Below are 27911 nucleotides of genomic sequence, written 5' to 3'. Positions count from 1 at the left end.
CGGTATGTCGGACCAATGAGGTTGTTCCACATGCGGACACTGAACACCGCATTCGACGTACGCGAGAACTGCAGCGGACAAACGCGATTGGTGCCGATGAGGACGCTGCTGGTGATTCCGCAATACACAGACAGGCAGAGCGGGCGAAGGGATCCGAGCTGAACTCAGCCACATGTTTAAAAAAAAAACCCAATCTATTTGGATATGATTTAGCCAGGAATCTGCCGTTTTAAAAGAAGAAGAAACGGGCGGCATTAAGTCAGCGAACTGAAGACTGCGGTGGTTGATATGAATCATTTGCCAAAGGTCTCGCAGGAAAGCTAGCGGAGCACAGCCGGCGAATTCAAGCAGAGCCAGAGGAGCCCAACAGTAAACGTTAGCTAGCATTAGCTCGTTAGCCACCGTTAGCTCCGGAGCCGCTAATCCGTCCACTCTTCGGTAGACACCTGCACGCCGCGCTGCCCCGAGCTTTACCTAACAAGCCGCCGACAACAGTCACAACAGGAGTAGCCGCTCGAAAATCTTCACGTAATTTTTTTTTGTCTTAAATCACGGGGGTGACACCAAAAACGGGGGGAAATAACCACGACAGGTTGAGTGAGGTTGGGACCCGCAGCAAGGCGAAACAACAAGCCGAGTCCTCAAGTGGCCGTTCACCATGGACAACGGACACACAAAGACCGTTGAAGAAGTTTACAGCTTTTTTAACGTGAATGAAAGCACGGGGTTGAGTTTAGAGCAAGTGAAGAAACAGCGGGAACGATTTGGACCAAACGGTAAGTGGCTGGTTCACGTCGGTTAATAGAAATTATGTTACATGTAGCTGTATGTTTCCCCCTCCGCCGGTGTCATGTAGCTATGAATGGGCCAAGGCTCCTGGTTGTAACGGGCGACATGCTGGGCAAAAAAGAGAAACGTTGTTGACGTCACGAGCTCTGTGTTGAAATACTGTCGAGCATCACTTTTGTGACTCAGTTGTCCACACAACGACCCTCCGTTACATTATGTATCTGTGTTATTTGGGCTCCACTGCTGCTAATACTGCTACATGCGGATGTTTTACATGAAGACATACATGACATGACTAACTGCTTGTCCATTTCTCTTTTTGGTTGTGGTGTGGATGGGATGATCTGCAGAACTGCCAGCTGAGGAGGGTGAGTGGACTATTGTATTTTTTATGCAAGAGTTACTACCTGTTCATGTGTTGAATCTCTGATTCAGCTTTACATTCCTGTAATTGATTGAATGAATCTCTTGTTTTCTAGGCAAATCCCTCTGGGAACTGGTCATTGAGCAATTTGAAGACTTGCTTGTGAGGATCCTTTTACTTGCTGCCTGCATATCTTTTGTAAGTATACTTCATTTGTTCAGTCACTGCTCAAATACAAGAGATAAAGCTACTTCTGGTTTAAAAAGAAAATACCCAAGGGCTATACTTCCTTCACCATGCTATCTAGATCAGTAGTAATAAAAGTCTGAGCACGGTGTCACACTTGGATACCGGGTGGTGCATTGAAAATGCAACTCAAGATAACTTGAATGTAGATAGTGTGCAAGTATAGTCCTGTTGTAAGGAGAGGGCAATTCACGCTTACATAAACAGAAGATTCTCCTTAATTTCCTTCAGTGTGGAAGGAGAAAATAGCCACCCTTGGCTCTCTGCTGTTTAAACATTGTTTAACGTTATCCCCCCTCACCAATCATTTCAACCTCATAGTGATGAGTCCAGTGCAGGTTTTTATTTTCTTGGTATAGCTCTGTCAGCCTACAAAGTGCATATAGTCTTTTTCTGATTGATTCAGTGCAGATTGCAGCTTAGCAAGAATGCTGTTGTAAAGTGGAGGAGCCAGGCGCCCAGAACCTGTCTGACACAACGCAGATGAACTTTTTTTATGATTCTATTTTAATGTTTTTTTTTTCAAGTTGGTGCATTACTGCTTTTGCTGTTGAAGCACATCTTAAATCTTTTAAATCATAGAGATTCTATTAACATGTCAATAGTAGTAAAGTCCACAGTTTAAAAAATGCTGACATGGTGTGACACTGTCGACAGATTGTTGTGCCACTTGTTCAGCATGGTCAATGTTTGTGTGGCCTGTGGTCTAAATGAGTGTTGAGGTATGTGTTTGGCTGCTAAAGAGGGAAAGTGACAGACATCTGAGGAGTTCATATATCTCTCTGATGATTGAGTTTCCTAATGTCAATTTGCCATTGCACTCTAGAGATGGGTAAAACTCCTAGTACCTGTCTCAATACTGCTTTCATATCCATCGTTTATGTTGTTATTGTGAAGAGTAAAACATCACATTTTCACAAATGAACAAACATGTTTATTTTCTTCAGTGAAGTGCTATTTGTGTGACACAGTGTCAGGTTCACTAGCCCATGGCTATGTTTCTACTTTGGAGGCATGGCGATGACAACCAGCTATGGTTGTAAAGGTTATTAGCCCGTGGTAATGGTAAGCAACACGCTGTTAATAACACAAGCACATGGAGAGACAGTCACACTTATTCCAATGTAAATATTTCAATCACGAGGTTGTAAGCTTATATTTATTTAAGCTTTATATTCACTTGGTTTGAAAATGATGGGAGCAACATAAACTATTTATCTCAGTAGACTCTTACAATTGAATTTGATGTTTGATTGGCCCAGCGTAAGTAGGTTGTTGGAGTAGAAGATGTGGGGGGGGCCGTTGGGATTTCGCTTGACACAATTCACTCCTGGCACAGATTCCAAAAGAGGCGAAAGCGGTTACTACTCCATCAGTCTCTCTGAAACGACTTTCTAACACAGTGGGCTCAGTTTCTGCAATACTGGCAGAGGCTGGCTTAATATTCATTATGACTTATTGTTAGGTGCTCAAAATCATCATGCCAGATCCGTAAAAGTCGGTTCTGGCACAAGTTCACCAACTAAGGTGTTAACCACTTTAAGAGACTGAATATAATTTTCCTAGCAAAACAAACCTGTAGCTTACATTATTGTGTACAGTACACAACTATTATGAGAATGCTTTCATTTCCAGTCTATTACACTTTGGCACGCTTCCCTATACTGTGTTTGCACCGCAGTCTGTGAACTACAGAGAAGGCTACAGTGAGAACACATCTACTATTCTTGTTGCTCAATAAGCGGTGAGATTTAATGTCAGACGAGGCCGAAGACAAACCCCACCTGGAGAACAATCCAACACTGCTTAATACAAGTCAAGTTGAAAATAGCTTTGACCTTTCTACCTCCTGTTTGTTCCATTCATGTGGTGATGTAAAGTGGTTGGCCACACTGATATTATCTGTTACACATTGTGGTGGTTTTCGATATCCTGTAAGGTTTTGCCCTACTTAGGAGAACAGAGTTTTCGTGCAATAAAAATGATGTGACCTTACCTAATAACTGTTCAAAGTGTTTTCTGTGAATACCTGTTGGTGTGGTTTTCCACCAAGGGAGAATTAATTGTTGTGTTTTTTGGAGTGTTACTGCAAGTCAAGGCTTCAACACTCCCTCATGTCTCGCATTTCAGTGTTGATATTTGTTATATATTTCATTGCTAATTTTCATTTTCTCTGTTCGTGTAGGTGCTGGCCTGGTTTGAAGAGGGAGAAGAAACCGTTACAGCCTTTGTGGAGCCTTTTGTTATCCTACTTATTCTCATAGCAAACGCCATTGTTGGAGTGTGGCAGGTAAATACATGTTACCTTTAGAAATGTATCTCTGCATGAGCTTTTCCCCCCCAGGTTGGCATCTGTTTCTAAAAGTATGCTGAGAAAGTACAAGCTTTATAGCACAGGGATTCTCTGTGAAAGGTAAAACGAATGCCATTGAAAGAAAAGCTCGTAATCAAATCACGACAGAGAGTAATTTGAAATATAATGTTTCTCACTCAGGCCAAGAATAAAGCGCATATCTTATTCGACTCTCAGGATAAAGACAGTAATACTGGCAACCTTGCCTTCTTCACCCCCCCCCCCCCCCACCTCCTCACTTAATATATTCGGCTCCTCTTTCATTAGCATATCTTTTCAGAGAACCCTAGCTTTTACCCTTTTGACTGAGCAGGACAACATTTGGTCTGCAAGGGTAAAACAAAACATACAACTGTTGTGAATGAAGAGTTATTTCTGCGCCTCTTTGTTCACATGCGGCCGCTAAGCCCTGGCTTCCCCCCAGGATTTACAGTGTCAGTCCCTTTGAGAGGCAGTATTGATTTGTCAACATACACCTTAATTATAGGCAGGAAGCAAATGCAGCAGCAGTCCTAGATTGAGGCACCCGACTCCTCACACAAAAAACCTAATTATCTTGTGTTTTTTTTAGACTGGCACCCATGTCGATCAAATTTCAAAATGACCTAGAAAAAGGCCTGTTACCCCAAAGTTAGTTAGGATGGATAGATACACCAGCTCTTTAAACCTGTCTTGTTGAGGGCAGGTCTAAATTAATGCACCTAAACACTACTTGTAATAGCATCTATGTAGACTTGGCATGTCATACTAGGGAATGGGATGAACAATACAGTGATGGGCATGTTTCTGTTAGACATGATTCACTGGCATGTCAGGCTGTCTTGTTACATCATGTCATGGTTTATGTAAGAAGATCTAAACAGATATCATTGAAATACACAAAAGGCCTGTCAGACTTGATGTTTCTTGCTTATTTCACACACATAGAGGTAGTGTTGTCATGATACCAACATTTTGGTACCGGTATCGGTACCAACATGTTTTTCGATACTTTTCGATACTTTTCGGTACTTTTCCAAATAAAAAGAGAACACAAAAAATGTCATTATTAGCTTTATTTTAATAGAAAATCTTAGAACTATAACATATGCATCAGTACTGAACTCTTCCTAAATTAAATCATTAGTGGTCTGTTTAAAAATGATTATCAACTGCGTTATTTGAGGTCTGAAAACACTGCATCATTTTTTGTTATTTTGACCAGTTGTAATTTTTGGGAGAAATTGTTCTCAGTAGTTTATAGAATGAAACACAAACGTTCATTTTACACAAACACACACCTATTGTTTCCCCATCAACGCAATATCGCTCCGTTAATTCATCTCCGCGTAGCGCTGTTCACAGAGAGAGAGAGAGAGAGAGAGAGAGAGAGAGAGAGAAAACACAAACAAACACAGGCACATGGACAGGTGGCGCTGTAACGGTAATAAAAAAAAAGCACCTTGCTTCTTTTGTGACTCGCTCACTCGCCTCGGCTCAAATTACAATGCGGCGACTTCACGCGGCGACGTCACCGCTGCCGGCGGCGCAAAATGAAAGTACCGGTCCCATCTAAGCGCAGTATGGTACCGTTTTAAATGCGTCAGTACCCCGGTACCACTCTAGTACCGGTATACCGAACAACCCTAGAGGTCACACGTGGAAGATCAAGGCCTGTAGGGCTTGTTCAGTCTATTTCTTGCCCTTGTCATAGACCCAAAGTGCATTTCTGCCTGTTCAAGTGGCTCCTAGGGTTGATGTCTAATAAACTAATTTAGATAGCAACCCCCATGCTTGTAGTAAAGACATCTGGTAGGGTTGGTGGGTCTCAGCTGGATTGGCTTGGAAATTAAAAGCTGGTTTACAGCCCTGGTGAGGCTTGTGTAAATAGGGAGTTGTTAACTAGCTGCTTGTTCACCATTGTTAATGCAACAAAGCCTGTTGATTTGGTCACTGACAGGACTCTGCCCATTTTCAAATGAGTCCCTCTGAATTAAAAGCAGGTGTAATTTAGCATGTCCTCTCCAGCTCCCTTTAACCTTGTAAACTCTCACCTTTACTGGCAGCCATTTTAATGGCTTTGTGTCCCTGTTGCTATCCTTTACAAAAGACCATGATGTCCTGGGGTGTGTTACCCTGTCTTGCCATGTTTAGGTGAGCACTGCCTGCCTGCCAGCCAGCTGGGCAGGGAGCTGCCACTAAACATGTCCAATCTGAGAGCAGTCAGACAAGGAAAAGTCAGCACTACCAGAAAAGTGCAAGTGAAGAGTGTTTTAGGAAGGAACTGAGCAGGCAAGAAGGGGAAGAAAAACAGAATACGTTTGTAGTCTTGTGTCTTTCGAGACTTTTACTTTAAACTCCTATGTTGGCGTCAGACCAAACAATATTTTTAACATCTGAAAAGAAAACCAAGGCAAAAATCTGTCCTCTGTTGTTCAGTTCCTAGAGTTTATCCCAATGTTTACATAATTAACTCCACTGTCTATAACACGTGTCATGATATGCATTTGGTTTATTTTTTATTTGTCACTTTTGCTTATGTAAAGAGTTAACTCGCGTCCGCTATTTTGAATATCTGTGCTCTAGCTGTAACAACACATCTCATCTCAATCAAATTCTACATTGTGATCTTCCTGAACAAATTTGAATTATTCATGTAAAACACAACATTGCCATTAAGACTGTTTTCATAATCCCCATGTGCAGAAGTGTTTTAAAGTTTGTTGGGTTCTTTCACAAAGTTTACAGATAACTTTCCTTAGAAAGAATCTGACTGCATCAACAAACCACTGCAACACTGATAACCAATCCTTTGTTTGGCACAAGCTCATCATTAACCTTGCTGCTATGCCACATTGAATTGTTATCTATATGCATTAAGAGACCACGTGATCTGCATCAGATGTAATTTGGCCATTTCATTGTATTAAGCTTAACCAAATACCAAATAGTTTGTCTTTTTGTTTTTTTTTCTCATATCAGTGTAGTTCCCATGTTAAAATAATTCCTTTTCTACTGTTCAGGAGCGAAATGCAGAAAATGCCATTGAAGCACTCAAGGAGTATGAGCCAGAGATGGGGAAAGTGTACCGCCAGGACAGGAAGAGCGTCCAGAGAATCAAGGCCCGAGACATTGTGCCTGGAGACATCGTTGAGGTGGCAGGTAAGATGAAAAACAGTAGGCATGTTCATAGTCATGATTCATTTTAATAATGCAGAATATTCTCACTTGCATGTAAGTTATCACTACAGGATGAAATGGTTCAACAACCAAATCGGTTTAAGAAGCCACATCAGTTTTGCCTATTGAACTGATGGAATCAAACATGCAGATGCTATTGTTGACTGTCAGAAATGCACACATTACATTGGTCATCAGCTCTGTAAACATCATCAGAAGTGTTATGACGTACTCTTTACACAGTCTAAACACACAGCTGATCTCTCATCCTGTTCAACTCCCATGACAATTTCAGAATAATGGTAGCGCATAGTAAGTAAAGCTGTTATGCAACACAAGAGCAGAGGTCCATTCTGTTTCTGAACATTTCTTGGCTAACCTCAACTTGGACTGGGCCACATATGTTTTTTCCTTTTGCGTCACTGCTCCTCATCTCTCGTTTTCTTACTGATTCTCAATGACCACGTTCTGTCTTTGATCCTTCTTACATTTCTTTTGTTGACTTTCATTCAGTCTTTCTCTGTTTAGTATTGTATCGTCTCATTATCTTCCTCTCAAAGCAAAGGCTAGTCAGTCAGGGCTACAGAGAAGATTTAAAACTATCTGAATTCATAATTCATAATCTGTCATTTTGACCGGCACTAAAGGAAAGGTTTATGGATTTAACCTCTCAGAATGTGTTACTCTCAATAATAAATGTTTCAGTGTAATTTGAGCAAGAGAAGTTCTTAGGCTAATTATTATCATACTAACTTGTTTTTGATAAAGAGCACAGAACTTAAAATGGAGAAACGTAACGCATCACTGAGGTCAAAACCTCTTTTAGCTTCCAACAGAAGACAGTTGATGACAAATCAATATTTACTGAAATATAGCACTGGACTGAACAATGGCCTGAAGCATGACAAAATAAAATGGGGAATATTTTTCATTCATCCTAGTCAAAAAAAGACTCAGTGACAAATTAGTACCACGTCGGTTAGATTTTTGTTAGACTTCTATCTGTTGAACTTTTTTCCTTGTCAATTTTTGGGTTTATTTTCTCACTTCACTAATAACATGAACCTGAACCAGTCAGTGTTTGATGCTGCAGTTTTCCAATCTTAGTGATCAAGTAGGCACTAAAGCCTCCTCTTCTTGTTCCACTCAGGAACAGGACTGGAGCTCAGTACGGACTGTTGCGTGTCACACTGTTCAACACTTCAACACTTCAGACCTTGTCCTTTGTTATACTCAGAGTGACACCACTGTGCATGTTGTAGCGACCATCATTACAGCGGTTTTTCAGTGCACCAAGTGTGTTGTAGTTGGACTGTATCTCTATCTGTATTGTGTGCTTCATGTGCACTGTTACAGCATGTGATTTACTGTCTGTGGTAGCAAGCTGTTCGCATAAATATAGTCTAAAAAGCTGATAGATGGGCCTCTGAGGGCACATGAGTAATGAAGATGGAGATGAACAGATTTAAGTCGCACAGTATGGACCTGTCACAAACTGAAATGCAGCATCTACAGGTGCAGTTACCATCGCTCTGGTTGCGTAGCCAAAGAGCCGTGTGTGCATGCGTCCGTCAACCGTTGAGTTGCAGCATGAGCGCTGTGTAATGGCATGCTGCAAAGTGTCCTGTCAAACCAGGCATGTGGTTTATATCCTTCAAGTACTTTTAGATGTAGAGCTCTGATAATTTTTGCTGTCACCACCTTATATACTCCATCAGAGCGGTTGTCGTTAAGTGGTTAGTAGACGTCTCTGTGTTGAGTGTGTGAAATGCACACAGTCCTATCTTTGGACACAGTGAAGGTTGTACCCACTCCTTCTCTCGGCTGTCTCCGTTATCCAGAAGACATGCAGCCCCTTGTCTTCCAGGCTGAAAAACAATCTTCTTCTGCAACACGTTTTCCCTACACATTTGCTTGTCACATTTTGGTGTCATGGCTTTGTTGCACTAACAGTTTTGTTTTGGGGAGTATGAAATTGGTATCAATGACCACGGTTTGTATTATCTGTTTGTAGGCATCGTATCAAGTGACATGCCTGCTTCCATTTGTATTGGTGGAAGTGTTCTGAGTGGCCATCTGTAGCAACTGGTCATCTAGCGGTCCTCTTTTCAAAAAAAAATTCTGTATTAGTCATATCTTGTTGAAATCGAGTTCAGCTATAGCTTTAGCCTAATTCCCATATTAAGTGTAAAGCAAAACCACTTTGATAAAGTTTTACTAGCAAGTCAGTGCAGGACACAGGACTGTTTTACTTCAGGCAGGAGTTCCTGTTCACAAACTATCAACAGGCAGCAAAGGTTTAGAAAACTCATCACCGCAATGTCACAGTAGCTTATATATCGACATTTTAACTATGCTACATTTTGACAGTCGCATTAATTCCCAGACCAAATGACTCAAAAGTTGTCATGGGCTGGTTATTGTTGTTTTTTTTGTTGTTTTTTACATTCAATGCAAATCAAACAGCATTCAAACTTTGTTCAGCTGGCATTAAAAACTATAAAAGGAAACCTTAATTACGGGCATCTGTTCTGCTTTATATTTGTCGTTAACCTTGTTTTCTGGTGGGTTTGTGACATTTAACATTATACGCAAGAAAAATGGCAATGGGAAAAGAATTGGTTTGCTTTCTGTGTTTTAAATATCCATGGCTCTGACTAGACTGATGCATCTTCTGGCTAATTATACACTTTGAGCCGACTAGGAGGTGTCCCAAATACAAGAAGATCATGTGAAATCATTTTTCTGTCTTATCCACGGTTGTCCTTCATTCCAGTTTGTTTCCACTTGCTTTTTTGATCAAAGATAGGATCAGTCAAAAAAGAATGATGTCAGGGTTTCCTGTAGCTGTTGTAGGGGAAGTGGGCTACTTCTGTTGGATAAGGCACTGCTTCATTAATGCCAAAAGAAACATGCTTTGACTGGCATTATTGAATTTATCGGTCTGTGGGTGGGAAGGATATTTTTCATCATCTGAATAGAATTCATCCACTCTCCACCATTTTTGTCAGGTAATGTAGAAGTTGCATCAGCATCAAATATAGTTAGAAAACGACCTACACTATAGAACAGTGAATGTCTGAAAGGGTTGCTCTGCTTAAGGCTGGCACACATTCTTCAAACCCTCACAGATTTGGAGACCACACACTTGATGATAACAAAAGACAGATCGCACAAGATCTCTCTCTTCTGATCTTATAGTGTGTGTGATGTGCACTACGGAGCACACCACATTAACCGATCTTCAGCAGTATCAGGTTCTTCACGCTCAATATTCCAAATCTGGCGTAGTCAAACGTGACTTCAGTGTAAACAAACATGGCGGGCGAACAGGAAGATGCAATAGTGGTTGTTGTCGGCCTATTACTGTCTGAAAAAACACACAAAAAAACAAAACGACTATGGGAAAAGTCACGGAGACGGCGGGAATGTGTGCTGTATGTGTTACAGCGCGAGTTGGAGGCTGTGCGCTCTGGCCCCAGGGACTTTTCCAAAACCCCAAAATGTTTTTTTTTTCTATCACAGTCTTAGCCACTTATTTTGACACATCACTTTTTAGAGTGAAAGTTCTTAGCTCTCCTGCTTGTCCTGTTACGCCTTGACTTTCTCGCTTGTGTCGCCCACTTCATTATGACTCACTGTCCCTTGGTTGAGCCATTCATAGACTGTCTCTTGACTATTGTGAGGTTTCATTAAAACCCCAAAGTGATTCTACTGGTTGTAATTGACTGCCAGTACTCCACTGAGGCAACAGTAGCAATTCTTTGCTTCTTTGCTCTCTTTTGCCTTGCTTTTGTTTTACCTCGCAATGCCTTATTCAAGAGTTGCCAAAGTGAAGGCCTTGACCCGTGTATCAACAAACATCCTGTGCACAAGGAATAAAAGCTTGTCCTGACTTTCTTCCTTTCTCCTTTATTCTTTATTCACTCTTGCTGGTTGTGTTTAACTCAGGTGTGTATTACATCATGTGAGACTAATCAGCTCAGTACTTCCTGGCTTAGAATTTATCTTGTGGGCTTGTCCTTTCCTGGGGGACAGCAAGACGGGATGTAACTTTTTAAATGGGAAGAGATTCAATTTGATAAACAATTTGTGCTCCAGTTGGCCACGTGGCCACATTTCCTTTCTCATGTCTAACAGTGTAGGATGGTGTATTGTCAACACCCGCGCTGTTTGTCTCCATCTGTCATCTTCTGCCTGTCTGTTCAACTTTACTCTGGCCTCTCACTTGTCCAAGGTGTTGTCCATTAGTGAAACAATACACAGGAATGACATTGCATGCACAGTGTCGCGTATGTTTAAGTTTGATCTTAGGATTTTTCCATTCATAAGAGGAGTGGGAAAGTGCTGCAGGACCTTATGAAAGGTCCCAGAAGGCTGGAAGTTTTCATGCTAGCACATCAGGGAGCTTCAGCCACTGGGAGAGAAAATATACAACCCCCTTAAGACCTCTGAAGTTTTTCTAAACTCAGACCCCCCATGATGACTTGTTAGCCATTTTATTAGACTGCAGTTACTAAAATTAAGGGTGTCCTGTTCCATGTTATGATTTTGAGTTGACCTCAAACTCTATTTTATGGGGTAGTTGACTGTTCTGCAGTTTCACATTCTCTGAGATTGATCACAAGAATGGAGGCTACACCATCAATCACTCGGGCTTTACACACACAGTCAGGATGAGGAGGGAAAAGAAGAGACAAGACGCTGGCCTGGACAGGGTACCAAGACGACTTCATCGACTGACAGACTGTTATCACTCAAGTGTGTGTAACCTGACATTTGTCCCCCACGCGGGGGGAACAGATACACACACACACACACAGATAAAGTCTCTTATTCACATGGGAGAAGGAGAGGTCCCTATCCCAGAGGCTGTCCACTCTTTCCCAGAAAAATAAGAGCTAAAAAGGGCATGTTCTGTAAGATGAAAGGAAAGATCACGTCACTCTTACCAGTCGGAGCAGCTGCAAATTCTTGGTCCCTGCAGCACATTTCTGAAGATAACTATAAAAATGACTGAGTTCGCTTGTTGTGCTAAAATGATTTGTAGCACCACTGATGAATAGCATCAGTAATTTCAAATGCATTAATATTGCATTATATTAAAATTGCATCTTGTGCTTATCTTATTATTACTGGCCGTTGTATGATTTCCTTTTTGTAATGTAAAAGGTTTATAATTTCAAGGAATGTAGGTTTAGTTTTAATGTTGTCTTGCTGCCAAACTATGCTCAGATCGTTTGCACCGTATGCAACGATGGGTGGTAAATAGGGAGGTGTTTCACTATTACTTCAAGGGATGAGGTTTTCTAATTAGTGATACCTTGGATACCTCGTCCCACAGGGCTTTGGCTCTTTAATATCACCAGTGACTGCAGCTCCTCGTCTCCTTTGCGTCCTCCCTCATGTTCATCTCCTCCACTATCCCTATCTCCACTGTGTGTGTGTGTGTGTGTGTGTGTGTGTGTGTGTGTGTGTGTGTGTGTGTGCGTGTGTGTTAAATGAGGCTGTAGTTTGAAGGCAGACAGGTGATGATGAAGTAGTTTTGACAGCCACTATTCAACTGGACGACCATATTTGGTAATCCAGCTGGTACAGTCCAGAAGCATTATCACTCACTATGAACTCTGAGCATTACTACATGTTACAGTGATAAGATCCATTTTTTAGATTATTGGTATAGTGTGTGTGTGTGTCAAGTGTGGAACAACGCAGTGTGTTTTGTTGGTTACATGTTTCTTGTGTAGAATCTCCTCACTTGAGTGTCTGTAATGTCTGAAAGCCAATAAAAACTCGATAACGGTGGGAATGAATGAACAGAACATATACAGTACAAAGACACGTCATACTGTTACTATTTCAATTCATGACGTGAAGTGGGTTCTCCTTGCTTAAAACAGAAGCTTTTTCTTTTTTCTTTTTTTTTATCAGTCTCCCCTCCCCCAACTCCAACCGTACATGTTTGCAACTGATCAAAATAGTTTTCCCATTTTTGGCCGTGTGTTTTGCAGGACTCATCCGATCTCTCTTCTCATTCTCTTCTCTCCTTCTCCCCCATCTCTCACTCTCTACTCAGAAGGGCACCGCAGAGGCCCATGGGTTGGTTTACATGTCTGTCACCACTGTCCATAGAGGGATCTCTTAAGAGCCTCTGGGTCATTGCTTTTATATTGCTTTTGCCGTCACCATTTCAAGCTGTGTGATGTCTTACTCTGAGCTCAAAGTCACATTTCATTATGATGCTATGATGATTACATTTTCCATTGTGCTTAAGAATTTCATTAAAATATCAGACATCATTTATAAGTGCTATGATATGGACCCATAGCTGATCCATTGTCTTACTGTAACAGTACAGTATTTATCATAATCAACAAGCCATTTTTCAAGTAGTGTTTTGTAATTCTTTATCATGGATCTTAGTTTTTGTACTTTGTAATTGAAAAAAATATATAATTTGAAAGCAGATGTGAATCCAAGTGCAGAATATGGTTCGACTTTGATGAAATACTTATTTCTTTAATCAAAACAGAGCTGAGAGGTTCCTTATCTGAAGTTTTTATCTCCCACGTCAGGCCCAAGCTGCGTGTAAAACCATACAAAGGAGCCAAAAGGATCCCCTTTACAGCAAAGCTATTAAAAGTCACTGGATTTAATGGGACTTATCTTCTTTCTGCAAAGGAAACTCTTGTTAGGAATCTGCTATATACTGTATCTACATCTTAAACTTGTTTTACTGGGTATTGCTAAGACTTCTGTTAGTGGAAAGAATGAGCAGCAATCTATTTGCGTCCTGTACAGGAGATGAGTGGAACATTAATTTTTCAATGATACTGAACTCTCTCGGCTTCTTCCCAACAAATACTTGAGTTTGATTATTTTATTACTCCCATAGGGAGATGGGGTAACACAGCAGTTGATTTTATTTCCAAGAATTAAGCGTCTGTGTGTGGTGATTTGTTTATTGTTCTTATCTTAAGTGTCTTCTCTTTTCATTATATGCTGCTTTAATTTTAGAGATGTCTTTTTCCACATGGGACATTCATATAACAGGACTCTACCCTTGTATTGCTTTGACAACTGTTTGTACACTTTCAAAATTAACTTAATCCAGTTACACTATGTATCTATAGAGGGATTACCAGCCTACGTCACAGAGGTTCTACTGCGCATGTCGCCTGCAGAAAGAGAGCAGCAAGAGCCGTGATCATGTCTTTTTGTGCTGGAAGTTGCACTAATTGTTTTGATAAAAATAACAAAACGCGCAAAATTTACATAATAGCGTCAACTCGCACCCCTTTCAAGGCAAACGAGAGAGAAAATAGTACATTGGCGATTAATTTCGAGCAATATAACGTGTTAGATACGTTGGTTTGAATGGTGATAAAGCTAGATATGCCCACAGGCACAGCTGGAGAACTGCAGCGAATGAGTTGTGAAATGTTTACTACGACAGTGACTGAAGACGAGGTCACATACTAATGGAAAGCAAGCTGAGATTAATTAACGTTAAGCTATATTGTTTTACATTACCGGTACATACTCAGCCATGCAGGTAACGTAACGTTACAGTTACGTTATGCAGTTGTTCCAGACTTTAGACATGTCCGTCCTCTTCCCTCGTCTCTGACCAGGCAGCATCAGTCCTCACAGCCACTGAGTTTTGTAATCGTGAGTGTTTTCCTGAACATTATTGTCTGTTAAATAACTGTAGGTAACGTTAGGTATGCACAGTGACAGTGTTGTTTTTACCGCTGACCGACCGACGCCGTGCTGTGAGTGTCCGTGGCTTGTCCCGTGGCTGAGTTGCCGTTGCCGCGGTACAAACTCGATCCTCCGTCCTGACGTTTTTTTTTTTTTTCCTGCCGTTATAAAACTATAAAACCGTCTATGTATAAAACACACACTACATCAGTAGGTGATAAACTGTTGTAGTAGGCTGACAACATCGCTAGCTAACACCGCTTTGACTACACTAGATCCATGGAGGTAACCATGACAACCGGTTCTTTCTGCAGTCAGGTTGCGCACGCATCCTGATTTGTTGGTAAACAGATAATCCCTCTATACACCTGTGGCCGCGTTTCATTTACAAATGACTTTTTTAAGTTGTGAAGACCTGCTCACATGTCCCCTCTGTTGTTTCTGTCCACAGTTGGGGATAAAGTGCCCGCAGACATCAGGCTGTCTTCCATCAAGTCAACCACACTGAGGGTAGACCAGTCAATCCTTACAGGTAAATATGTCTCTAAAATGTGTTTGTCTCTGTGAGCGTCTGCGTGCTCACTGTATGTTTTGCATAGTACTCTCCTTGGAGCTTTTCTTTTATAGCTTTGATGAGTAGGCACATATTACTTGGGCATTATTTGTTGGTCTCCCTCTACAAACACCTGACTTCTCCTGATCAGCAGGAAAATAAGAAAAAGTACTTTCTGCTCCCTTTTGATGCACTGCCTTCATTATAACCTGCAGTCATGGCTGCTCAGACAGATAATACTTGAACAAAGGAGAAGTGTATGATATGGATGACAGCAAAATGAATTATGTGAATATATGGATGAATGATTGGGCAGCCCGGTAGGTGGAAAATAAGGGGAGAACACTGAATGGTGGATAATGCATAACAGAGGAGGTTTATACGAATCAAGTCCTTAAATCTTGTCTTGCTCTGCTGCCTTAATTGGTAGCAAATTCCATGGGATATTTTAGTGTTTCAGCTATTTTTCTCCCCTCTTCCTTTCCCCATTCATGGCCATACGGCCTGTCAAATGCTCCCTGCCTTACTCTGTCAGAACAGTGCAGACCTCTCACAGATGATTACACAGACACACACACATACACACACACAGACTGGAAGCACACAATCAGATATGGGGTTTGAAAGGCAGTGGCAGTGCAGCATTTGATAATTGTCAGGCCTGTTCAGTCAGCTGCAAAGCCTTTTCCACACATCTGCCCAAAGTGTCAGCCAAGCATCACAGCTACCAATTTGCTCTCCCACTGCTTCCTTCTCTCATATGTTTTGTTTCTCCTTCCTGCAGGAGAGTCGGTGTCTGTGATCAAACACACTGACCCGGTGCCTGACCCTCGTGCTGTCAACCAGGACAAGAAGAACATGCTCTTCTCTGTGAGTGACTCACGGGACCATTTTCGGCTGTTCGGTCTTACACATTTAAAAAAAAAAAGAATCCTTGCTTCTTTTCATCTTTTCCCTGAGCTTGGCAACACCTATAATGGCAACAATGTTCTGCTGTCGTCATCCTCCTCCCTCCATTCATTTTTTTTCTATTTTAAAATAACAGCACTTCTGGGAAAAATTGAATTATCCAGTTATGTCCCTGGTTTCTCCCTTTTTACACATGAATGAAAAATACAAAGCAGTTCTGCTTACAACTGGACAGATGAAGAGTCCTCGGCAGGTTTTATGTTATGTTCACCTTCTTCCACATAAGAAATGTTCTCATTGCGTCCAGGCAGAAAAAAAAAAAAACATTGCCATAGCCACTCTTCACTTCACTACAATTAATTTAGGAAAGTTTTGATACTGTAAATTCTTTGCGTTGTGTTGGTTCTTTCTGTATGTTCAGCCCCCCATTTGTATGTCTTGCATGTCAGAAAAGTTGTTTAACTAGTTCAACCCATATGCCCAGAAGCTGTTGTTTTCAACTGCCTCCTTTAACTGCTCCTTCACAGGGCACCAACATCGCAGCTGGTAAGGCCGTCGGCGTGGTGGTGGCCACAGGTGGCAACACGGAGATCGGCAAAATCCGAGACGAGATGGCAGCAACAGAGCAGGAGCGCACGCCGCTGCAGCAAAAGCTGGATGAATTTGGGCAGCAGCTATCCAAGGTTATTTTGTGAAGTTCTCTCTTTTTCCTTTTTGTACTTTAGAATATTCTTAAACACATTTATTAACTTGTGATACGTTTTTAAAATTGAACTAATGTTGTTTGATTCAAGGTTATTACACTGATCTGCATTGCTGTGTGGATCATCAATATTGGACATTTCAACGATCCCGTCCACGGAGGCTCCTGGATCCGAGGCGCCGTCTACTACTTCAAGATCGCTGTGGCTCTGGCAGTCGCTGCTATCCCTGAGGGTAAGCTGCAGATATGTGCATGACATGCTGTTTATGACGAGAGGCTCCAGTAGTGTGCTGCTATTCAGACTGCTGGAACAGTTGGTTGGAAAATCCTATAATCTGGTCTGTTTTTCAATACTTCATGCAACAGAGGCGAAGGATAGTCATTTCACCGCTTGAGTAAATGAGTACAAATTGACGTCTCCATTCGTCTCAAGCCATTTATCTCTCTCACGTATGTCGTAATCCCCCCCTCTCCTCTCTGTTTATGTTGCTCTGTCTCTCCAGGTCTGCCTGCTGTCATCACTACTTGCCTGGCGTTAGGGACACGCCGCATGGCCAAGAAGAACGCCATTGTCCGCAGTCTACCCTCCGTGGAGACCCTTGGCTGCACATCTGTCATCTGCTCTGACAAGACCGGCACCCTGACCACCAATCAGATGTCTGTGTGCAGGGTAAGAGAGCGGTCAACAGCAGCTGAGGCAGACGAAACCAGAAACTTTTCATTTTGTGGATCTCGTGTATTAGTTAATAATACATACCGACACGCTGCAGTCTAGATGCAGAATAAATTGCACGTTTGATTGAAATAGTTTTTGAAGCTACCTTTGAGAGTCATAGCCTGTGGAGGTAACTAGTCAGAAATCTACATTTAAAGTGAGAATGTTAATAAATTATTTTTAAGCTTCAGTATATTAAACTAAGATGTAATGTTAAAGAACATTTCATCTAGAAAGAAGATCTTGTCAATACCTCTTCACCAACCCTTGACAGTTTGTTGAAACCACAAACATGTTGTCAGCCAGCTCTCTTTCAGTCTTCTTATGAACAGTTCTACAGGAATTCTACCTGGCTGTTGAGTTTCAAAATAAAAAGTTCATCTAATTTTGATTGGATACATTTATCAAGAAATCTAAAATCTAATCTAAAATCCTACATCTACCCATTTATTCTTCATATTTACTGCACAAAGTAGGGTCACTAACCTTCAACAGTTCACTCAGTTCACTTGACATGTTCACATTGTTAGCTTATCTTATAGAATTTACACTGGTTTCGTAGTGACCAGTGTATAAATGTTAGCCTGCACCTTAGAGAGTTTGAAGACAATTCGTGGTAGGCTGAATGCCAACACGAGGGTGAGAGAACTCAGCTAGCATATTAAGTAGATGACATTATGTAAGCATAACAACAGTCACGTCATTTGAGAAACAATCAGCAATAAGACCAAAATAACCCACCATTCATGATTGTAATCGTACTTCTGCTTGGTTCTGAGCTTTCTGACAGAAGTTTTGTAAATGGGACATCATTACAGTTCATGTTGTCTTAGATTTGGTTGAGTAAGCAGCAGACAATTTCTGATAGTCTGACCACAGGGTTCCTATTACTGATCCAAACAATAGAAACCGTGATTGTGATCATTATTAAACCAAGTGATCAACCGTTTATTGTTGGGTGTTCTAACATTTTCTGGTCTGTGATCTTTTTGTAGGAACAATTATATTGAAGTTGTCATGGCCACAAAATGGCTCGACTACATCCTCCTCAGGAAAACGGCACAATTAGCAATGACGAGCTTAGAGGGGGGAAAAAAGGAAGAGAAGTACAAATATAAGTAGAATCTTAAATCTGTTGCCATATATGGAATAGGAGCAATGACTTGCGACTTTACTGACATCTAAGAACTTAGTGTCAGTGTAAACTTTCAGTGAGCAATGCAGTAACCCTGACAGCCTCTTGCTGACAGTGGGGATAAGCTGAGCAGTGAGCATCGCTGACACCAAATAGCTAATAACGGATAATGAAAGATTTAGTTGTACACAGACGGAGATTAAATAAGATTTAAAAATACATGTTGTGTGTTTATATTTACTTTCTCAACCCTTATCGGCATGAATAACTTCAGGCAATATGAACTACATCTGTTTACTGGCTAAGACTTAAAAATGACATGAATTCCCTTTTAGACTAAGCACATTAGCACTTCTTATGTTTTTTTTGGTTCATCCTACTCCCCTCTCCTGCTCTGTCCCACCATCTTCCTCAGCCTTTTATCTTGCTCCGCCGTTTCCCTCCTGCTTTCTTCCCTCCTCATTCCACTCCCCCCCCCTTCTTGCTCAGGCAGCATGCTGATCAGTATGCAGTAGTTAGTCACTTGCAGCAGAACCAGCAGTAGAGTTGCATAACTGACCTTGTGTTGAAAGATTCTCTCTCCCTCGCTGCTGTCTGTCTTCTCTTCCTTTTGCTCATCCTGCATGTTTTTTTATGTTTAGCAATTTTCAAAGGCTTCATTTTGGAAAGCAGTCAGACGCTATTCCTGCTTATTTGACTGTCACTGATAGAGGAAAAAAAACCTCACGCTTGATCTATCTGCAATGTCCATGCAGGGGGGGGTTCAATTTCTAACTGCTTCTTGTAGGACCGACACTGACATCACTGCCTTTTGTAGTCTTGCTGGTGCCTGAGGGGAGAGAAGCCATTATGCTTTATCATTTTTTTTCAGATATTTCTATTTTCATCCCTTGTGCATCTCTGTCCTGATTCTCTCAACTTTGGACAAATGTGTCTTACATGTAAATGCTTTACGTGTAAGACAGACAGTCCATGGCAGCTGTGGTTATAGTTTAATGTGGTCTAACCTCAAAAACTCCTTGTGTTTTTCCCTATAAGATATTAATAAACAAATTCCACTATGTGCTTCTCAACTAAAACAGTTTGAAGTTTTTGAATAAATTTTTTTAAGGTCTGAATAAACCACACACTATAACTACTTTCCTGACCCTAAGGGTTTGTATACTCACGGTCAAACTATTTCCCCCTTCAAGTGATTCACTTTTCTACTGAGTGTACTCATGAGGAACTCTGCGTCTGCCTTGCTGTAACATGACATTTATGGACCTTCCCCACCAGAGTGCTCAGTGTCTGCTTTGGCTCAGCGTTTCACTGTTAAACACAGTACTATGTTCAAGTATGCTCCTGAAGTCAAGCGTTCTTTTTTTGCAGATGGTAGTCTGCTGCCACCTGCTGAAAGCAACCTCCCTCAGCCTCGCAGCGTTTGCCTGTGGAGGCATTTACCCACAGATACAGCAGGGATGTAGTACGATTATTACGTATTAATACGATATCTCTCCATTTTCTGTGTTTCTAGATGTTTATCATTGACCGTGCAGAGGGTGAGCACTGTTCCCTGAAGGAATTCAGCGTCACAGGCTCTACATATGCACCAGATGGAGAAGTGTGAGTATTCAGTGTCTTGAGCCTGGTTGCCTCAGAATCAGGCCTGCATGATACCGAAAAAATGATTCTTTCATTATTATGACTCATATTTCAATTGCACTGTCAGTTGGAGTGGTTGTTCTTGCATTTTGTTTTCACTGAAAAAACAGAAAACAATGATAATTGGATTTGTATTGGGTCTTGTTCCAAACAGTTTATGTCTGGAGAGTATGATTTGTAGACCTGAGCAGAGACGCTTACAAATTATACTCTCATATATTTCATTTAGAGTGTAAATCATGTTTCTATAATGAAATGAAACAAACTCCTGCAGCTCACTAGTTCCTTATGTTGTTCTACATCCGTATGTTGTTGTTTAGGTACCAGGATGGAAAAGCAGTCAAGTGTTCCCAGTATGATGCCTTGGTGGAGCTGGCCTCTATCTGTGCGCTCTGTAACGACTCCTCGTTGGACTACAACGAGGTTGGCAGAGAGTCATTTTTCCATGTTACCTGGCAGATAATCCTTGGCAACACCTGACATGTTTTTGCACGACATTTTCTCTTGAAGACTGACACTTTCTGTGCTTGTGTGTGTTTCTGTCCAGACCAAAGGTGTGTATGAGAAGGTGGGTGAGGCCACAGAGACGGCTCTCACGTGCCTGGTGGAGAAGATGAACGTGTTTGATACCGATGTGAAAGGCCTGTCCAAGATTGAGCGAGCCAACGCCTGCAATTCTGTAAGTAACCTCCAATACTCAAAAGTAATTTTCAGGTTGCTAATTACCTAATAATGTCAAGAAATAGCCAAGAACTAACAAGTAATTGCGTCATAATGTCTAGAAATAGCCTAGAAATAACGGTGAATTTCATAGTAATGTTGAGAAATATAGCCACGATATAGCGATTGCTTGCAAGGACTTGGTGGAGAAAAATGCTGGCCTTTTCCCAAAGAAGGAAAGCATGAAAAGCATGTTTAATCTTTTGCCTTTATGGAAAACATGACATTATGAAATTGCCCGGCTATTTCTTGACATTACTATGCAATTAATAGTTATTTCTTGACATTATCATGTAATTAGCAACAAGTAAATTAAAGGGTTACCTAGTCCCCTTGTATTGTGTAACAGTGATCTCATCATTTTTCATTTCTTCTTTTTTTAATGATGAAAGGAGCGCTCATTGCAGTTGTGTTTTATCATATCTTTAGGTCATCAAGCAGCTGATGAAGAAAGAGTTTACCTTGGAATTTTCCAGAGACAGGAAGTCCATGTCTGTGTACTGCACCCCGAATAAAGCCCGCTCCTCTGTTGGCAAGATGTTTGTAAAGGTAGGAAATGATGTAGGAGTGGTAGGGACTGCAACTCCTAAGACTGTGCCACATTTTCAAACATTTTCTCGTTGGAAAAATTTTCTTTTGCAGAATATTTTATATCCATTTCATTTGCCCTCATTATGCTTTCTCTGCTTGCTTTAGGGTGCTCCCGAGGGAGTGATTGACAGGTGCACACATGTCCGTGTGGGCAGCAACAAGGTGCCGCTGACCCCAGGCATCAAGGAAAAACTGATGTCTGTCATCAGAGAGTACGGAACTGGCAGGGACACCCTGCGCTGTCTGGCCCTAGCCACCAGAGACAACCCCATGAGCAAAGATGAACTGGCGCTGGAGGACTCCACCCGCTTTATCGAGTATGAGGTAAGAGCCGGGAGAGATTTATTTGGCTGGACTGTGACGTTGGTTTCTGGGCCCCCTTGGTCTGATGTGGTTTTGTTCAACTATTCTCTTTGCTATCGTCCAGACTGATCTGACGTTTGTCGGCTGTGTGGGCATGCTGGATCCTCCCAGAGCAGAGGTGGCAGCCTCTATTAGACTCTGCCGTCTCGCCGGCATCCGAGTAATTATGATCACTGGAGATAACAAGGGTACGTAGAGAGAGCCACAGCTGCGTAGAGAATGAAATTTTACCGGGCAAAATAAAACATTGTATTTTCTGCACAATGTTCATTCAGGATTCAATCACACACTCGAATTCCAGGAAAGTAAATGTTGTCTCATCTACACTTTAGGGACTGCGGTGGCTATCTGCAGACGCATTGGGATCTTCAGCGAGGAGGACGACGTCTCCAGCATGGCTTACACCGGCCGAGAGTTTGACGATCTGTCACCCGCCACGCAAAGAGAAGCCGTGATCAAGGCTCGCTGCTTCGCCCGCGTGGAGCCCTCGCATAAATCTAAGATCGTAGAGTACCTGCAGTCCTACGATGAGATCACAGCTATGGTAGGAAAAAAGGACATGCTTTATGAGACAATGATGAATAATTTATTGTGTTTATAATGTAAAAACACAACAAATGATGGTATTTGCACTGGTCTTCACCCTCTCCTCAGACTGGTGACGGAGTCAACGACGCTCCCGCTCTAAAGAAGGCAGAGATCGGCATCGCCATGGGCTCAGGCACAGCTGTTGCCAAAACAGCCTCAGAAATGGTGCTGGCCGACGACAACTTCTCCACCATTGTAGCTGCAGTCGAGGAGGGCAGAGCCATTTACAACAACATGAAACAGTTCATTAGATACCTCATCTCCTCAAATGTGGGCGAAGTTGTCTGGTAAGGGTGACTGCTTTATAAAAAACACTTCTCTCTGTTCTGTGTGTCACTCACTCTCCCACTGACGGACATCCTGCTTCCTCTGTGTGCAGCATATTCCTCACTGCAGCTCTGGGGTTCCCTGAAGCTCTGATCCCAGTTCAGCTGCTCTGGGTCAACCTGGTGACTGATGGTCTGCCTGCCACCGCCTTGGGCTTCAACCCGCCAGACTTGGACATCATGAACAAACCCCCGCGCAACGCTCGCGAGCCCCTCATCTCCGGGTGGCTCTTCTTCAGATACCTTGCCATTGGATGTAAGAGGGGGCAACTTTGATGTCTTAATTATCAAAGGGTAGTCTGTGTGCTGCATGTGGGACATAACTTGCTGAAAACTTTAGCTTGTAGCTAACATCAGCCTGTAAGTTATAGAGTAGGACTGCTGGTTGAATGTCCTGATGCCACGTAACCAGTGCAGCTAGCAATTAGCTAGTCAGCTCAAGTCTACCACCAATTATGGTTTGTCCTCTCAAATTGAAGTAACGGGGCATCTGTAATTGTGTGCATGTGTGACAGACATCTTTTCATGTTTTTCGTCACCAGGTTACGTGGGTGCTGCCACTGTGGGTGCTGCTGCCTGGTGGTTTGTTGCAGCTGAGGATGGACCGAGGATTACCTTCTACCAGCTGGTATGAACTACATCCAAACAGCTGTTAATGAAACACATTTTTTACACATAAAAAGCTAAATCCATCCGCTGCTAGCTCTGTGTGCACTAAACAGTGATCTGACCGAACCATTTTTTCCACTTCCTACAGAGCCACTTCCTGCAGTGCGCTCCGGAGAATCCAGACTTCGCCAACATGGACTGTAAGGTGTTTGAGTCCCCTTACCCTATGACCATGGCCCTGTCTGTGCTGGTCACCATTGAGATGTGCAATGCCCTGAACAGGTCAGTGTGAGCAAGGAATCCTCCAGCAGGTCCATCATGTTCAGAAAGGATCGTTCTTGTCAGCAGAAACAAACTGTTTCTTCCAGATGGCTCTGAGTGACAGATTTGTGCTACAACATGCTGTTTTTTTAATTTATTTTTTTTATTGTTTAGGTGTTTTACCTTCAATAGTTAACCTACATACAGTAGTGGTAACTTCTATGTAATGGCTCTTAAATGATTATTTTTTCTTAACAAGTGTGTTTTTGTCCTTGTCTCTCAGTGTGTCAGAGAACCAGTCCCTGCTGCGTATGCCTCCCTGGGAGAACGTGTGGCTGCTGGGAGCCATCTGCCTTTCCATGTCTCTTCACTTCCTTATCCTCTATGTGGAGCCACTTCCTGTAAGAAATAGTTTTTAGTTTGACACATAAAAGAAGTAGCGTGAAATGAGGACACGCAGAGTCTGAAGTGTCATCATGCTTTTCTCTCGTGACGTTTTGTCCTGCGTGCTTTTTCCAGATCATCTTCCAGATCACCCCTCTGAATCTGACTCAGTGGCTGATGGTGCTCAAGATCTCGCTGCCTGTCATTCTACTGGACGAGTTTCTCAAGTTTGCCGCCAGGAACTACTTGGAGCCCGGTAGTAAAGATCTGGAGAAGCCGGCCAGCTCCAAAGGCTGCGCCCTGTCTGCATGTATGGAGGGAATCTCCTGGCCCTTCGTGGCCGTCTCCCTCCCTCTGGTCCTCTGGATCTACAGCTCCGACACTAACATGGCTGACATGTTCTGGTCCTGACTGACTTGAGCACAACCTCGACTTTTCCATTCCCCCCACCCACCCATTCCCCTCCCCACCTCCCACCTCCCTCCACCCCACTGCCATCACTTCACTCTTTCCTCTCCCTCTTCCCTCTCTGCCTTCCTACATGTGCATAGCTAGTGTGTGTGCGCGTTTGTAGAGTTAGCGTGTGTGCTTGTGCGTGCCTACCGTGTGTGTACGAGAAGGACCAACTTTAACACATGAAAACGTAACAAATAATATAAAATGTTAACATTGAGAAATCACCTGTTTTGAGTTGGGATAGGATTTTGTGAACGGGTGAGGCTTTAAATGCGAGTGTTAGAAGACCATCACTCCTGTAGCTGTGGACTTTGTTGCTGGTTTGAAAGAAAATATACTGTTGCCATTTTTTTTTTGTCAATATTGCCTTTGAGGTTTATATTTTTAATGATTTTGGGAACATCTTTTGTCTCATGTCACTACAGTAACAAGAGATTGTTTTGCTTAGATTCCCTCTTCGTGAAAAGAAAATTTAAGATATCAGAAATTCATTGATCTGTACAGAGAATGAACACTATTTTATGCAAATTTTTTTTTAATGGCTCTGTAAATTGTTTGACCAGCGTGGCTTAGACATGACCGCCTTGATTTATTTTCTAATGTTTACCATTGTGTCTTCAGTATAAACTCAGAACTCTTTCAGAGAGGACCCACCTCCACGTGGCAGACGAAGATGGGGGGAAAGGTTTGGGAGTGAACGTTTTGAATGCTCCGCTTAAACAAAAGAGAAAAAAAAAAAATTCCTGAAAAACAAAAGCCGCATGTCCTGTGACCAAGCATGAACTGTATGTGGATTTTCATTCCTAATTTAATTGTGTATCCCGCCCCGATCCCCTCCCCCCACCCCCCCTCCATTGTTAGAGTTTAAATTAACTTCATGGATGTTTTTTTTTTTTTGGTTTGTTTTTTTTATTATCATGATTTGAAGATAAGCCAGTTTTTCTGCACTGGGCAGAGCACAGCTACCTCAATATGATAAAAGAATTGTTTTTGCTCATCTCTAGATGCTTTTCCTCTATGGTCTTGCTAAAGCGTAACATCTGAGGTGTGCCCCTATTTGCTTGTGCAGAAAACCAAGAACACAAACTTTCTTCACTCTAACACTTTTAAGGATATATATATTGTTTGTATTGATTGACATTCATTAACTTTATTTGTGTTTTGCTCTGGAGACAGAACTGGTTGGGGATGATGTATGTTAATTACCATCTCCATGGCGTTTGATTCAAAGGACAATAATAAAAAATTTGAAGGAAAAAATACTAATACAAATACTCCAACTTGAACTTGGATTGCAAATAAGAACCCAAAATGTTGTTTTTTTTACTTCAAGGAAAAATACACTCTTGAACCCTTTGAATCAAAATGTTTTCTGTCTTTATTTAATACAATTGAGGCCAATGGTTATCAACATTATTCATATCCAGTGTTTTTGTATGTGCATTATGATACTTGAATACAAAATCTTTTCAGACGTATGAATGCTTCAGTTTTCTTGGCACAACATGACGGGAAGGAGATATTCAGGACACAGTGGAACAGATCTTGTGTGTGTGTGTGTGACTCACAGGCTTTAATATTTAGAGGTCCTGGTTGGTTCTGGGTAAACCACAGTACAGTGTGGTAGTGGATAACGTGTTGGATCAGAGCCCGTACAGTCAACAGCACTAATCTTTAAAGCATCCTTTGTATGGAAATTTCCAAGTGTGAGAAAAAAAAACCCCGTCTAAAGCATGTGTTTTCACGGGGTGAAGCCTGGGTTTGTTCGCACTGTGTGTTTGTGTTCCACTTAACAACTGTGTGCTTTCTTCCTCAATGCCTGCCATTGGCTCCCCTGTCACTAGAGTGAGTATCCATTTATCTTTACACACACTGCACTAGAATCTGTTAACAGGGGGACAGCTGAATTGTTTTGTTTAATTTTACGTTTACTTTCCGAGAACCTTTGACCTCCAGGTAATTTTAAGATATCAGGGTGATTTTAATGTTAATCTTCACATTAGATGTCGTTCCTTAGAGAAAACCTGAGAAACTTTGGCCTTGACGTTGACCACATGCCACCATCGTGAATGTCACCGTGTGCTCTTCTTTTCACCACCCTGACACTTGCTTATATTCACAAAACGGACACCTACTCTTGATCACATCATAGAAAAATGTACAGTTTTTTGAAACGTAATCGAGTTTTTAACTGTTTTGTACTAATGCCGGCTTCTATCTCCCTTTTTTTTTTAGGTTGGCTCTCATAAAAAGCTTCATAAAACTTAAAGAGTGGGCTCAGAGGCTGGAGTCATCGTACCATCCAGCATGTGTGCTCACTCTACCTTCACACACCTCAGACACCATGACGACCAGCAGTGTGTGTGTGTGTGTACGTGTGTGTACGTGTGTGTGTGTGTACCTTTGCACCGACAAAAAAGAAGAAAAAAAAGAGGACATGTTTTCACAGTAATAAGACCAAATACATGAAGGGTGTATATTATATAAAGTGGTTGGGCTGGAAACAGTAGGTCCTTGGCCCCATCTACCACAACACATGAACACACTTATACCTCTGTGTGCAGACGCTATATCAGTACAACACTATTCCAGTTTTGTGTGCAGGGAAGTTCTCGACACCCTCAACGTCCCTTCTTGCATGAAGCATTTGTTTCCAACTTTCATGGTAGCTTAGAGAATCTTTAAAAACCACTGGGTTGAATGGTCTTAGCTGTACATCAGTGTACAAAAATCATGCATGCGTTTCAGCTGTATGTAGGCTTTGCAATTTGTATTTATAGATTCTAATGTATAATACTCTGATGACATATTAAGATGGTTTTAAGATGGATATATCATAGATATTGGGAAATCACTGTTTTTATTGTAACGGTTTGGGTAATTTGCACAATATTAGACGAAGAGGACGTGACTCATGCTGAACCTGACTGTGCTCTACTTGAGTTTTGACTTTTAAACCCCCTCCTTTCCCACCTGCCCCCCTTCCCACCCCCACCCTGTTAACTGCTGTAGGCCGATCACAGAACCATTTGCCATTCTGACGAACTAGTCCTAACACGAGGGCTACAGACTGGTTTATCCTGCAATACAACAGTGTTCTCCTGTTTTCTTATAGCCTCGACATCATTATTATTACTATCATGTATCCTTATCAAACTGCTGTTAAACTGTGATCTAATATGAGGGGGCCCTGTGTGGTCCCCTGGGTAACTCCTTCTGGTCGAAGAACAATATTAACCATGTGTAAAGAGACGATCATTATTATTTAAGATTAATAATGGTTGTAGATGCATTACTGAGGTTGTGGTTTCAGGTAAATAAAATAATATAGTATTTGAA

At 41.8% G+C, this 27911-nt stretch overlaps 1 protein-coding gene across 2 annotated transcripts; it reads left to right on the top strand.

Moving 5' to 3' along the window:
• Nucleotides 1-395: 395 nt before the first annotated feature.
• LOC146977495 (sarcoplasmic/endoplasmic reticulum calcium ATPase 2a) lies at nt 396-27911 on the top strand. Of its 2 annotated transcripts, XM_085793783.1 has the most exons (24): nt 396-776; nt 1140-1157; nt 1269-1351; nt 3585-3689; nt 6755-6893; nt 15067-15147; nt 15953-16038; nt 16605-16760; nt 16872-17013; nt 17284-17450; nt 20147-20235; nt 20595-20697; nt 20822-20953; nt 21424-21543; nt 21691-21909; nt 22013-22136; nt 22281-22492; nt 22603-22823; nt 22916-23118; nt 23405-23490; nt 23620-23753; nt 24016-24133; nt 24252-24372; nt 26808-27911. In XM_085793783.1, the coding sequence occupies exons 1-24, from the start codon at nt 659-661 to the stop codon at nt 26819-26821; spliced, it is 2991 nt and encodes a 996-aa protein (XP_085649909.1). In that variant the 5' UTR covers nt 396-658; the 3' UTR covers nt 26822-27911. The 2 variants fall into 2 exon arrangements, with proteins under 2 accessions (XP_085649909.1, XP_085649908.1); XM_085793782.1 differs by lacking the exon at nt 26808-27911 and having other exon boundaries at nt 397-776; nt 24252-25938.

This window comes from Trachurus japonicus, chromosome 12 (genome assembly GCF_045865225.1).
Source record: "Trachurus japonicus isolate A0001 chromosome 12, Traja_1.0".
NCBI classification, from domain to species: Eukaryota; Metazoa; Chordata; class Actinopteri; order Carangiformes; family Carangidae; genus Trachurus; species Trachurus japonicus.
The sequence above is the reverse complement of the archived record's forward strand: the minus strand, read 5'-3'. Positions and strand labels throughout refer to the sequence as shown.

Bases quoted from the DNA above. Each gene is read 5' to 3' on its own strand.
- LOC146977495 (XM_085793782.1), top strand. From the start codon at position 659: ATGGACAACGGACACACAAAGACCGTTGAAGAAGTTTACAGCTTTTTT. The intron at 3,690-6,754 runs GTAAATACATGT...TCTACTGTTCAG, and splicing joins CCATTGTTGGAGTGTGGCAG to GAGCGAAATGCAGAAAATGC. The intron at 23,491-23,619 runs GTATGAACTACA...CACTTCCTACAG, and splicing joins GGATTACCTTCTACCAGCTG to AGCCACTTCCTGCAGTGCGC.